We start from the raw sequence: 12,796 nt of genomic DNA, 5'->3' as shown, positions 1-12,796 counted from the left end.
TGTCGGTCCTTTACCTTCAATCTATACACCAACATAATATTGAACCAAAATTTCTATGAATTTTAGCAATCAAGACGAGTCTGTGACTTTAATTGTTATTATTTTGTTTTTGTTGTATAATTCTGTTGTTGAGTTTTTTCATTTTATTTTGTCAAGTCATAGCAATTAAATCAAAGAAATCAAGTAGATTATATTTAGGTCAAACTCTCTAAAAATATAGCAGCTCCATGGTTAGTTTGAATTATGATGTTGTTTTAATCCAATGACACATAGATACTGGAAGACTACAACTGTTCATCTAGGTCAGAGACAACATTTGAATAAAGTTGACCCTTGTCAAGGCCCACGATATACAAATGTGATTTTTTTTAAAGTCAAACCAATTACCTTCAATGAGAATGAAGCAAACATTTATGACTAATTTGACCTTCACAGAGAATGAGATGAAACTTACATTTATGACTATTTCAACCTTTTATACAATCATGTCAACTTTTCTGACCTTCTCATAGATAGATTTAAACAAATCTTTTCGGCTAATTTGACCTTCTAGTGAATGAAGTCAACCTCTTAAACTTCAAATCGGAATAAAAACAAAGACTATTTCAACCTTTTTAGAATGAAACTGGGATATTTATGACTATTTGACCCTACAGAGAATGAAAGCAAGCTTTCGGATTTAAATTATGAATGTATACCTGTTTGACTGCTTCAACCTTTTTATGAATAAACTAACTTTGGCATTCAAAAAGATAGAAACAAAAGCATATTTCAACCTTCTAAATCTACAAACTGGGATATTTAAAACCATTTCTCATCTATATAAAGAATGAAACTATAGCATTTTGATTTTTTTTCAAATTCTTAAAAGTAAGAATCTAACCTTTTTCCTTCTTTGACCTTCCTAAACAATACTTCTAGAACACAGTAATCATAGAGCAGTGGTAAAGGACATCTGAAACTATGTCAATCTGTTTGATTCAACCTTTTTTTATTCAGACAAAGAACATGATTATAAAGGTTAAGTCATTTCTTGTGATAAAACTCAACTTGTCATTTGCCTTAGGAATTAAAGACTTTAAAGATTTGAAGATTTTTCAACCTTCTCTTATTTTTCATATTTTTTTAAATATTGTTATTAATTCTATCATAATTATAATGAATAACTTGACAAGTTTGGACAGACATTTAAGTGAATTAGTAATAACTTGTCATAGTATATCCATTACAAGGTCACAATGTTGGATATAAAGGATTACTAGACATACTTGTACAACAATCTAAGGTATTCAAATTACTTAACTATGAAATCTGAATCGTGTGTCTATATAATTTTATAAAGAATACATATCCTGGACTTCTGTACAATTAGGATAATATTAACTCTATAATGCAGGGCTGTCATTGTCACACTTAAGTTTCTTACAGTGACAATTTTGACTGCAATATTGCCAAACAAGTTATAAATATTAAAATCATCATGCTTGTAGTGAACGTAAGTGATGCATTAATGTGAATGAATGTATGTATGTATGTATCATGTATGTATGTATGTATGTATGTATGTGTGTATGCATGTATGTATGTATGTATGTATGTATGTATGTATGTATGTATGTATGTATGTATGTATGTGTGTGTATGTATGTATGTATGTATGTATGTATCATGTATGTATGTATGTATGTATGTATGTATGTATGTATGTATGTATGTATGTATGTATGTATGTATGTATGTATGTATGTATGTATGTATGTGTGTGTGTATGTATGTATGTATGTATGTATGTATGTATGTATGTATATGTATGTATGTGTGTATGTACATGTACCTATGTATATGTATGTATGTATGTATGTATGTATGTATGTATGTATGTATGTATGTATGTATGTATGCGTCTACATTACTAAATTACAGTGTCTATGTATCTCTGTTTGTGTGTGTCGATCTATGAATGGTACATACGCCGTGTGTTAGTGTCTGTGTGTCTGCCTATGTTTGTATATATATACATATATATATATATATTTGTGTAATGTATCATCTCTGTGTAATGTATCATGTAAGTGTTTTACGTCTGTTATTTTCTCATTTTTCATATACATGTATACACGTATGTATGATTTGGCTGGATGACAACAATAATAAATTACTGACATCACAATATGGATTAGCTGGCTACTATTAAATAAGAAGTGGGCCACAGATTGTCATAAGCCTTTGCAACAATGACAACAAAGATCATTAGAAATCTACAGCTGTACACTGTAAAAAGTAACATATTGCATTGCCTCAGACAGGCAAATATCCATGTTCCTTGACCAACAACATTTGTATTATTCATGTTCCTGGACCTGTAACATATTTCTTATCTAAAGCTAACAATTACTAGAGGGGAGTCAGTGATAACTTAATATATGTTTTATCAAAATTACCACCAACTTTTAACTTGTATCTTTTTCCTTTTATCAAAGATAAGCCTAGAGCCTATCTGAAGCGTTAGATTAGGGACTTTCTTCTCTCTGATAATGTTATCAGCAATATTTTTATATCAGTTTAGTTACCTTTAATATCACTTGCATGAAAAAAATGTCACTTTTTTCACTGATGCCTGAAGTCACCATTTTAATATCAGTTTAGTTGCCTTTGATATCACTTGCATGAAAATACTGTTCTTTGTCTCTCTGATAAAATGATTTAAGTTGTGTTGCCTTTTTTATGACTTGGGTGAGACGTTTTATCTATTTTATCACTGGTGAGAAACCACTTGAAGCCATCTTTCTTTCATCACTTTCTTGAGTTATTATCTTGCAATATCAGACTTGCTAGTAAGGTGGTTTGCTATATCAGACTTGCTAGTAAGGTGGTTTGCTACATCCAACTTGCTAGTAAGGTGGCTTTCTATATCAGACTTGCTAGTAAGGTGGCTTGCTTATCCAACTTGCTAGTAAGGTGGCTTGCTATATCTAACTTGCTTAGTAAGGTGGCTTGCTATATCAGACTTGCTAGCAAGGTGGCTTAATTGCTATATCAGACTTGCTAGTAAGGTGGCTTAGCCAATGACAAATAATCTGTTCTTCTCAAAAAAAATGAACACCAACCATTGTCAACTTACTAAAAGTTTAACCTCCCCAATTTCTATGAACAATTAATGTACCTATGTATTATGATGGATTTAATGTACCTCTGTATTAGGATGGATTATTCCTAAAATAGATACATTATGTAACTGTACTTCCTTATCAGCTAAAGTCAGTTCACAATATGTGTTCTCGCAAAAAACACTAAAATAACCATCTACATTGCAACATGGGTAATTACCAGGTTCAGTACTAAAGCATTGGTATCACTTGGTATCTGAGTTTTTTAAAATGTTTTGGTTATATATGTCATATCACAAGACTGTAACATCATGTGTTATGTTATGTTATGTTATGTTATGTTGTGTTGTGTTGTGTTGTGTTGTGTTCTGTTATGTTATGTTATATTATGTTATGTTATGTTATATATGCTATGTTATGTTGTTATGTTATTGTTTATTAATGTGTTCTATGTGGACTTAACAAATTATAGTGCTCAAATAACAATTCAATGTGAAAGCTGCTATACCTTGATGGCCGTAACTTACAGACCATATAGATGACCTAAATCATAAACAACTAATCCAATAGCTGGAGGGGGAAGGGGGGAGGGGGGGGGGTTGATTAAATGGCTGTAAAGTGATGAAAGTGACTGTGATGTAAAGGTTACTCTGTACGACTTACCCAGGTCAACCCCCCCCCCCCCCCTCCTAGTCCTACCCGTCTCTCCTCCTCCTCCTTGTGTAATCAAGTAGTCTGCTAAACCCAATGATGGTTGTAGACATATCTGGAAAAATATGTTAATATAATTTTAAAAAATACTGTCCGCTTGACTTGTATTTGAAGCACTCTACTGCTGTTTTTTTGTCCTAATATATACTTTTTATTTTTTATGAGAAGCTTTATGATTTTTCTCTCATATTTTTGTATCCAAGTGGAGATCAGTCTGTAATTGCTTAAAAAATGTTCATAAAAGTTTTATTTATTCATGCATGCCTAGTGCAAGCAATGAAACTACCCTTTCACTACTTCACATAAAATCCTGCTCCATATGATGACAGAATGATTTTTAGCTTTACCATTTTGTTGTTTGTCTAGTGTTATTTGTACACTAGTTTATGTATGGCTCTTATACTGTGTTGCTAAAGCACTTTGGAATGTACATATCTCCTAAAGCTTCCACACAAATATACTTGCCAACATGAAATAAATCATTAAATCTTATTCACAGTGATATAAACCAGTTATATTGAATGATAAACCCCGCCACGCCACGTTTCAGTGTACACAGCACTTTAGTAGGTGACAAATACGTCCACTCACTCACATTACACACAAACCTATAATTGACTCTACAGTACAAGGAAGTGTGACCTGAGAGGTCATGACCTTTTGTGACCTTTCCAAAGGCTGGACATGGTGTTTTGATTACAAAACAAGAAACAAATTATATAAGATATCTTGATTTGCATTACGAATAAAAGCTTTATTTTACTGTCAGGTTGTCGATTCACATTTTTTTTTCAATAGTAATTTATACAAAAATGGCAGGAATGTTTCACAGCACATTTCACCATGGGTAGATTTCATTCAGTGTTGACACTAGGATGAAAGAGTTATGACACTAACAACACATGTTTTTCTCCCTAAATTAATCCAATACAAATGGATGTGTGAGTTATAAAACAAAACCTAACTTTATCAATTCAAGGGCACCCCATGTTATTTATCACAGGACACTTAAGTGCATGTAACCACAATACTACCTTCCAAAACATACTTGTCAACTACATTCCATTGTTATGCAAATTAATTTGACCTCATTGGGGTTTCTAAGGAGATCTTGTGGAATTCCTAAACAAGTTTGTCACCTATGGATGTGCATCAAAAGTAGAATTCCTTTCAAGTGTATGCCCCACAAAGGATAAGCTGCTCTATGCACCAAACAGCCAAATTTCAAAATTTTGTTTACACCGGTAAAATAAATATCTCCTCACACTGTCCCCTGAGTATTTTACAATTATTATCATGTGCATGGACCTATAACGGTACAACAATCCTAAATACAACTCCCTTGGGAGTACATGTTTATAGTCTATAACAGCCAACATAGAATTAAAATAATGCATTCACACAGCAACCTTTATCTTACCAGGTTCCCACTAAGAAAGCTGGTTTGTTGGACTGGAGCACAGTCATGGTTCAAATCTTGCCCAAGGACTTTAGCCATTCACAAACATAAGGCATCGGCAAGGCTCAAACTGGCAAGATGCTGATTCCAAGCTAAACTCCATGAGTATATACATAGTACATTGTACAAGGTACGGTTATTGCAATAACCAAACATCAAAAGATCAACTTTTCTGGCTATGGTAAACTAATGAGTAGTAACACCACAGTGTACAAAATGTTGCAATTACAAAATATAAACTTTCACATTTTCTTTACTTACAGAGAAATATACAAGCATAAAATATTACAAAAATTAGATCCAGAAACTATTACATGCAAAATTTTAGGTCTTTGTTCTCTTTTTTGTTGCTTGTTTCAGTTTGGTTTGTTTGTTTGTTATTATTTGTTATATTGTTGTTTTTGGGTCAATAATGTAAAATATACCTACGTTTCCCCAAAATTGTACTCTGTTAACCTTCTAAAGTAGTTGCTTGTATTTTAGAAACATTGGAATTGACTATTTCTTCTCTTTGTTAGCAGAAGTTGTAAGCCTTGTAAAACCTACGCCAATTTATCCTTTGCATTTTAAAATCAATACATCTACAAAAAAATTCCCCTTTGACAACTTTGACAACTTTGACAATATATGTTCACTATTTGTTATAAAAGTCACCATTCTTGGTGCAAGACAGTTTCACTTGTTGGTGCAAGACAGTTTCACTTGTTGGTGCTTGATGACTTACAGTTGCCAAAGAAAGATTAGGAGATCTCTGTGACAGACAGATAGGCAGACAGACTGTCTGGAACAGTCAATACACCACAAAATGCCGCATCTAAAGGGAATACATTACTCAGCTAACTTATCAATTTTGTAGCATATCACACAGACAAGAACCTGTCTCTTCATTAATTTATGCATAGCACATGATAAAAAGCAGATATGATGCATAATAAAATTTCATCTTATTTATAAGTTTGTTGTCTTCAGAATGTATGACATCATAGGATTCTCTTGCTTATCATCTTCATTTCAATAGTCTAAGAGTAGAATGAATCATCTCTGCGGTGCATATTATTGCGTTTTGGGTCAAGCTAGAGACCTGGGTAATATCTCTTTGCCAGATATCAACATACTAGACTCCTCACCAGTTTCCTAACATGGTGTGAACATTTTTCTGTATGTGGGAAGATGCCTGGAATGTTGTTACTGGAAAAGACTTGTTTAAAGAGGTTTGCAATATGCACCTACTTTCCCTCGTCACTGTCCAAACACTTCACTTGGTGCTTACCTAAAATATTCACAAAACTTTACAAATTGGTACCAATATGCCAAACCCTGCTTATCAAATATGCTTTGAGAAACTTGATTTTCATATTTATTTGGTTATAAATATGATACTGGGTACCAATAAGGTATACAAGGACATGTTTGGGGCAAACATCAATTATTTTACTTGAGGCAATAACAGACTTATGTACTAAAAGTGTTGTTAACTGACATAAAGCTAAATTATAACTATACCAGTACATTTTATAGATCATTTTCTTACTTTGCCTGTTATATTTATTGCAATTTATCAGTGAGATGTACTCTTTGCTTTTCATCCTCTATTTACATATTTTTGATTACATTCTATTCATCCCCAGATATTCATAAATATTCCTGCCTCAGATCACTTTCTTTGTTTGTAAATATTAATATTCCTGCCTCAGATCACTTTCTTTGTTTGGGAATATTTATAAATATTCCTGCCTCAGATCAATTTCTTTGTTTGGGAATATTCATAAATATTCCTGCCTCAGATCACTTTCTTTGTTTGGGAATATTTATAAATATTCCTGCCTCAGATCAATTTCTTTGTTTGGAAAATTAAATATTCCTTTCTGTGCGATGACCAATATTGAGACATATAATACTGATGCAGTAAATACACAATAAGTAAACGTTCCAATGTTGATTTTACTATCTATGGTCTGTATATAACACCAGCATTTATCCTACAGCATACTAGACATGTAATTTGATATTTCAGACAGGTATAGCAATAATTAGAAAAATTAACAGGAATTATGGAAATTACCTTTTTGGATGTCATTCATGTAAAATTAAAAAAATATAAAGTCAATTCTAATTTGCAACATTTTGCTGTTTAACTTTTATTTTTAATAAAACCACTTATATTGTGGTTCTATGTGTTTATGCTAATTTGATAGCAGTGTATTTGCATCTTTGTATTGTTAAATTCTAGTTAATAGATAAATCATCAAATATGAACTTTGGTAGAAAAATTACTAAACATTTGTACAAAACTACATACACTTTAATTATAATGTGTCAACACAAGTTAACCATTGGATCTACAGCATCCAAATAGATAAATGAAATAAATTAATGATTGAATTTGAGCTAAGGCCTAAGAAAAATAATTGTTTGGTTCTTGTTACCCAACCCCACCTAGCTTTTCACTGCCGACCCTTAACTTTTTTTTACATATTCAAGAAAAAAATAATAAAAACGCAAAAACTATGAAGTCTCATGAGAAACAGTGGATGCGGAACTGCCATCAACTTAAAAAAGACAAAATAAAACTGTTCTTCCAATCTGTAGTGGCTGTACATCTGATAGGAAGAAATAAACAACACAGAGACCATTTGCAAAACAATGGAAACCTGAACTAGACACTCACACAGAAAAAAAAATATAAATAAAAAAAATACAAAATCTACCCATTCTAAAATTGAGCGTAATCGGAATGACACAATATTTTTTTTTAGGCCTAAAACAAACCCAGCTCATTAACAAATCATTACCTGTTAACACACCATAACAAACATTTTTGATATTTGGTTTTAGTTGTAAGTTTATATACAACAATAAGCTAAATAAAATATGGCCTTGGGCTATGTTGTTCCACATTGTTTTTGTCAAGAAGAAAATTTTTTTTTCCTGAACAAAACAAATATACATTTCTCATCCATATCACTACTTTAAAGTGGCCATATGGATCAGCTATGGGTATTTAATTCAGATTTTTAATTTATAAAACAATTTTATCATGGTTTCCTACTTGAAAAATCAATGTGAAACAACATAGACCAAGTCTGTGTTTGTAACTCAATACATTGCAAAAAGCCATTAAAAAATGTGTAAAAAGTGTGTTATTGTACATACAATAACAAACATTTTACCCATTTATTAATTTTTTACAATTTATTGAGTTTCAAATAAGGATTTGGCATATGTTGTTTCATATTGATTTTTCATGTAGGATGCCATGATAAAAGTGTTTTATAAATCAAAATTCCAAAATAAATGACCAATTCTCATCCATATGGCCACTACTTGTGAAATGTGTCAATCTTTTTCAAATAACAAATGTTGGTTGTTTGTGTTAAGATAATCCTAACGTCAACAGACTGACTTACAAATACAATATCAGCATTGATAAAATCTCATCACATCCATAATAATTGCAGTACACTTCCTTTAAAGTACATAATCCCACTGTAATCTCTGTTTTCAGTTAGAAGGACATCCAGACACATCACTCATAAAGTGAACTGAAAAATATATTGAAAGCTATAAAAAAAAAAGTAACTGGTTTCATTGTTGTACACCACATGACTCTAAGTGCAATTTCATGTACAATGTCAGATATTAAATGGGATACATTATTCAACAGAATAAACATGATATCATATCTTGATACATTGAAAGAATCATGTTGTATCACACCTAACAGATTTATTTTTCAAAATCAGATTTGTAATTAAAAAATGGACACACCTCTACAATTTTACATAAAGTCTAAAATTTTAACACGTGATTTGTGTTTCATAAGATCCAAAATATAAGCAACGAAGATGAAAACTGACAAATCATAATTATTCCACTAATACTGTTAGAAGTCCACTTAAAAAACATTGATCCCAAAAAGCTAATATTCACTGTCATTTCAGAGATTTCAAGCCAATTATTATTTGTAAATGGGGACAAAATAACATCTGTAATCCAGATTGCCTGATCTCATGTTGATTCATATGATATATCCAACCACTGTATAGCCTTCAAATCTGGATGATACCAATAGTTCTTGCTATCCGTGGTTGAGAAGGCTATCAATAAACTCTATAATTACCAGCCAGGTCATCCAAGCCATCGACAACACATTATGTAAATTAATATGTATCTATGTCAGAAATTAGTCGTTTTCAAAGCAGTCTAATAAAGTGTGGTAACACAGTCAATATAATGGCTCAAATAACTTATTTGCATAACACTGTAATTTCATTAATTATCCTGGTTGTGTTCATTTTACTGATTTAACTTAACAATAACTCTGATCAATTAAAAAAATTAAAAACAGAGTGAAAAGATAAATTTAGCATATACTTCATTGAGTACCAAAACAACACTGCTAATACCTAAAAATATCAAAACAGAAATTTGAAATCATATGATACAAAACCCTATCACTGCGACTATAATTAGGGTTTTTGACAACATATGTGATTACCATTATGCTATCTGACAATAAAAATTATGAAAACATTATTCAAGTTGTCAATTTCATTCTGTAATATTTAAATTGTTCACAGAGTGCCAATAAAGTGTCTTCAAATGAATTGTAAATTAAAATACTTATATATACTGGTGGGTTATTTATTGCAGATATGAAAATTATATTTACAAAAATGGGTTACCATGGATATTCAGGATCATCTGTATTTATGATACTTTTAACAATATTTCCATATTTATATGATTGTGAAAATTTCCACACAAGATATGGATATATTTCATGATTTGAATATCTGAATTCTAACTTTATTTTCATTGCCACATGTTACAAGTCTGTCCAGCCTAGAATTTTTCACAACCTGTGTTTCTAAAAGTAGATTTCATGAAGATAAAAATAGCCACTTTTTATTTCTGTTAAAAACCATGAAAACATATTGATAGATATGAGTGTACACAGTCTTTATCATACTGATTCAATAATATTCCGTTATCACATAAATATTACTTCCAATTCATTTTCATATTTGAAATAATCCCTCGGTAATAGCCTGACTACAGGACAGTGTACGTGGGTGAATATAAATGTATCATTTTCACTATCATATTTTTGTGGATGTTATAGAAATATGAGAATCATAAAAAATCTTGCAATTATACTTGCTGGATATGAAAGTTATGTCTCATCAGTTACATAATATTTCTATAACTTCATTTACATTTATTGATATCACTGGTTATATTTGATGCACTGGTTTACATCTGACATGTATGGTAAGCCCCAGATCAGACATAAATTATTCACATAAAGTTGGGTCCCTTGTGGATGACAATGTGTTATTTTGGGCCATACCTTCTGATTATACAGTAAGTCATACTAAACCCATTTGTTTTTAAAATATCAGGAAAATAATTTTTTGTCTGTTATTGTTATGTTTTACATAATTTCTCTTTTCATTTCGTTGAGTTTAATTTCTTTAATTATTCAGTTAAACTTTTTCATAGACTTTATATGCTGTTCTTTATTGGCTGGGATATTTGACTTTCCCTGGTGTGTATTTCCTTGACAGGCTCTCAATGTACAGATTGGGCCATTGCAGAAATAATACTCTGGTTAAGTATGAGAAATGTTTATTGATCTAAACAGTAAATGTGAACAGTAATGTTGAAAATGAAAAGAGAGGCATATAGGTATATGTTTTGTAGCTTTCAAGTATAGGGAGGCCAATTTGAGGTGATGTGATAGTCAGTCAATGAATTTAATCTATATAGATATTGCAGACTTCCATTCCTAGCAAATTTACTCAGCCAGTTTTTTTGTGTTGAACATTCACCAAGCTGTGTATTCGCTTTCTGCCATGCAAAAATGTCTGACTGCGTTAATAGTATGGAAAGAGTGAAATGAAATGTGATAGAATTACAAAATGGCACACCTGTGAGATCAAATTACATATAATTCAATATTATATCAAGCCTGCTCCTCAACAACACATACTGAATGAAATACAGCCTTACAGGGCATTTTTAAATAATCGGTTGACTTGGGATTGACACAGTAAACCCAACGTCGATGTTCACCCCCTCCCGGATCTCCAATATAAACAACAATGGAATTTGGATCACCAACGACATTATCTGAACCATACTGCTTTACTTAGGCTTAGCATATAAACGTAAACACTGAGATAGCGTTAATCAAGCACATAAGAAGGTCCACAATAGACACAGGCAATGCAGGTTGTTAGTGTGACCATGACCGCTAAGAAACATGAAAGTTATCAACATGCGGACATATGTTAAATACTTTGGTTTTAACATAAGACAACACCTGTATGTTGTCTCAGCCACTGTCAGACTTAACAAATTATCAACTCATACTATGACTTGTATGTGATGTTTAAATTTGCCAGAGCTCCGTGTGTTATCGTTGATAACTGGCAATGAAAGTTAATCGATTGCTGTACCGCTGTTGTGTAATTGCAGTTAAACAAACAAGCAGCAACATTATCGTAGAAAAATGCGTACGCCCGTCCGTAAATACCCATAGATTATCCGTGTGTATGCGTTCACTGGAACAGTTCGTTATATGCTCATAGTGTTCGAAGCCAAACCGAGGTATTGAATTTGTCATTGAGCAATTTGGAAAGATTGTTTAGCTTTCGCGCAATTGTTATTCACCAGACTTTAAACAAATAACGTGTTATCTTTAATAATTTAATAGTACGCTGTGAAAAATTGCTTCGCTACACCGACTCTCAGTGTCTCGATCTGTCTGTTTTAAGTGGATGTGCTGTTATAATGACAATCTATGTGTGGGGCCCGATGCGCTGTATCTCCATCGCGTACTGTCACATAAAATCGTACGCGGGTAACATATACGACACTCACAAGTAAGTCAAGTTAACAGTTGGTTACAACCGTATAACGTATATCGATCGTGCACGTACCTGAGCAAGCGTGTCCTGTGTCGGTATTTCCCAATTTCCTTTTCTGTCGTAGCCGCTTTAATGTTTGGCCCACTGTTTAAAAGAAATATTAGAATTTTAAACACGATTCTCGTGTAAATATTTATAAGGATAATAACTGATCGGAAGCGTACTTACTTCCAATGATCGGCCCTAGTCCGCAAATTTTGGTAAAATATTAGTCCACATCTTCAACGTTTAGATTACTGGGAAGAGCCGCTAAATCCGAGATCGATGAGACGAATGTTGTGCGCATGCGTACATCCTCAGCGGTTAAAGGTTGCGACCAGTGCACTTGTTCAAGTCTTATATGGATCAAGCCGCGTTTCTTCTCACTGTGTGTTCTTTGGGAAATGCTACCGGAGAAAAAATACATCTTCGGGTAAATGTGAGAAAAATGTCTCATAACAATTAGTTGCAGAATATAGTGGAAAGTAGTCGAAGGGTACAATAAAGTCATTGTTTACGTGACACCCCAGTCTGCGTATTTTATTTATAATCTGTATCTTTTGTTTGTTTTTTATTTTCGGCTGTAAATCACCTTTATCAATGAT

At 32.3% G+C, this 12,796-nt stretch overlaps 1 protein-coding gene across 1 annotated transcript in view; it reads right to left on the bottom strand.

The window, feature by feature from the left end:
- The window catches only part of LOC144446149 (calsenilin-like), a 156,866-nt gene extending 144,380 nt beyond the window's left edge, over nt 1-12,486 (bottom strand). The window contains exons 1-2 of the mRNA XM_078135872.1: nt 12,381-12,486; nt 12,225-12,296 (exon numbers count right to left, since the gene is read on the bottom strand). Of these exons, the coding sequence (XP_077991998.1) occupies nt 12,225-12,296; nt 12,381 (73 nt within the window). The 5' untranslated portion in view covers nt 12,382-12,486. The remainder of the gene's footprint in view (nt 1-12,224; nt 12,297-12,380) is intronic.
- Nucleotides 12,487-12,796: the final 310 nt, after the last annotated feature.

The sequence above is a fragment of the Glandiceps talaboti genome, chromosome 15 (genome assembly GCF_964340395.1).
Source record: "Glandiceps talaboti chromosome 15, keGlaTala1.1, whole genome shotgun sequence".
Classification (NCBI taxonomy): domain Eukaryota; kingdom Metazoa; phylum Hemichordata; class Enteropneusta; family Spengelidae; genus Glandiceps; species Glandiceps talaboti.
The sequence above is the reverse complement of the archived record's forward strand: the minus strand, read 5'-3'. Positions and strand labels throughout refer to the sequence as shown.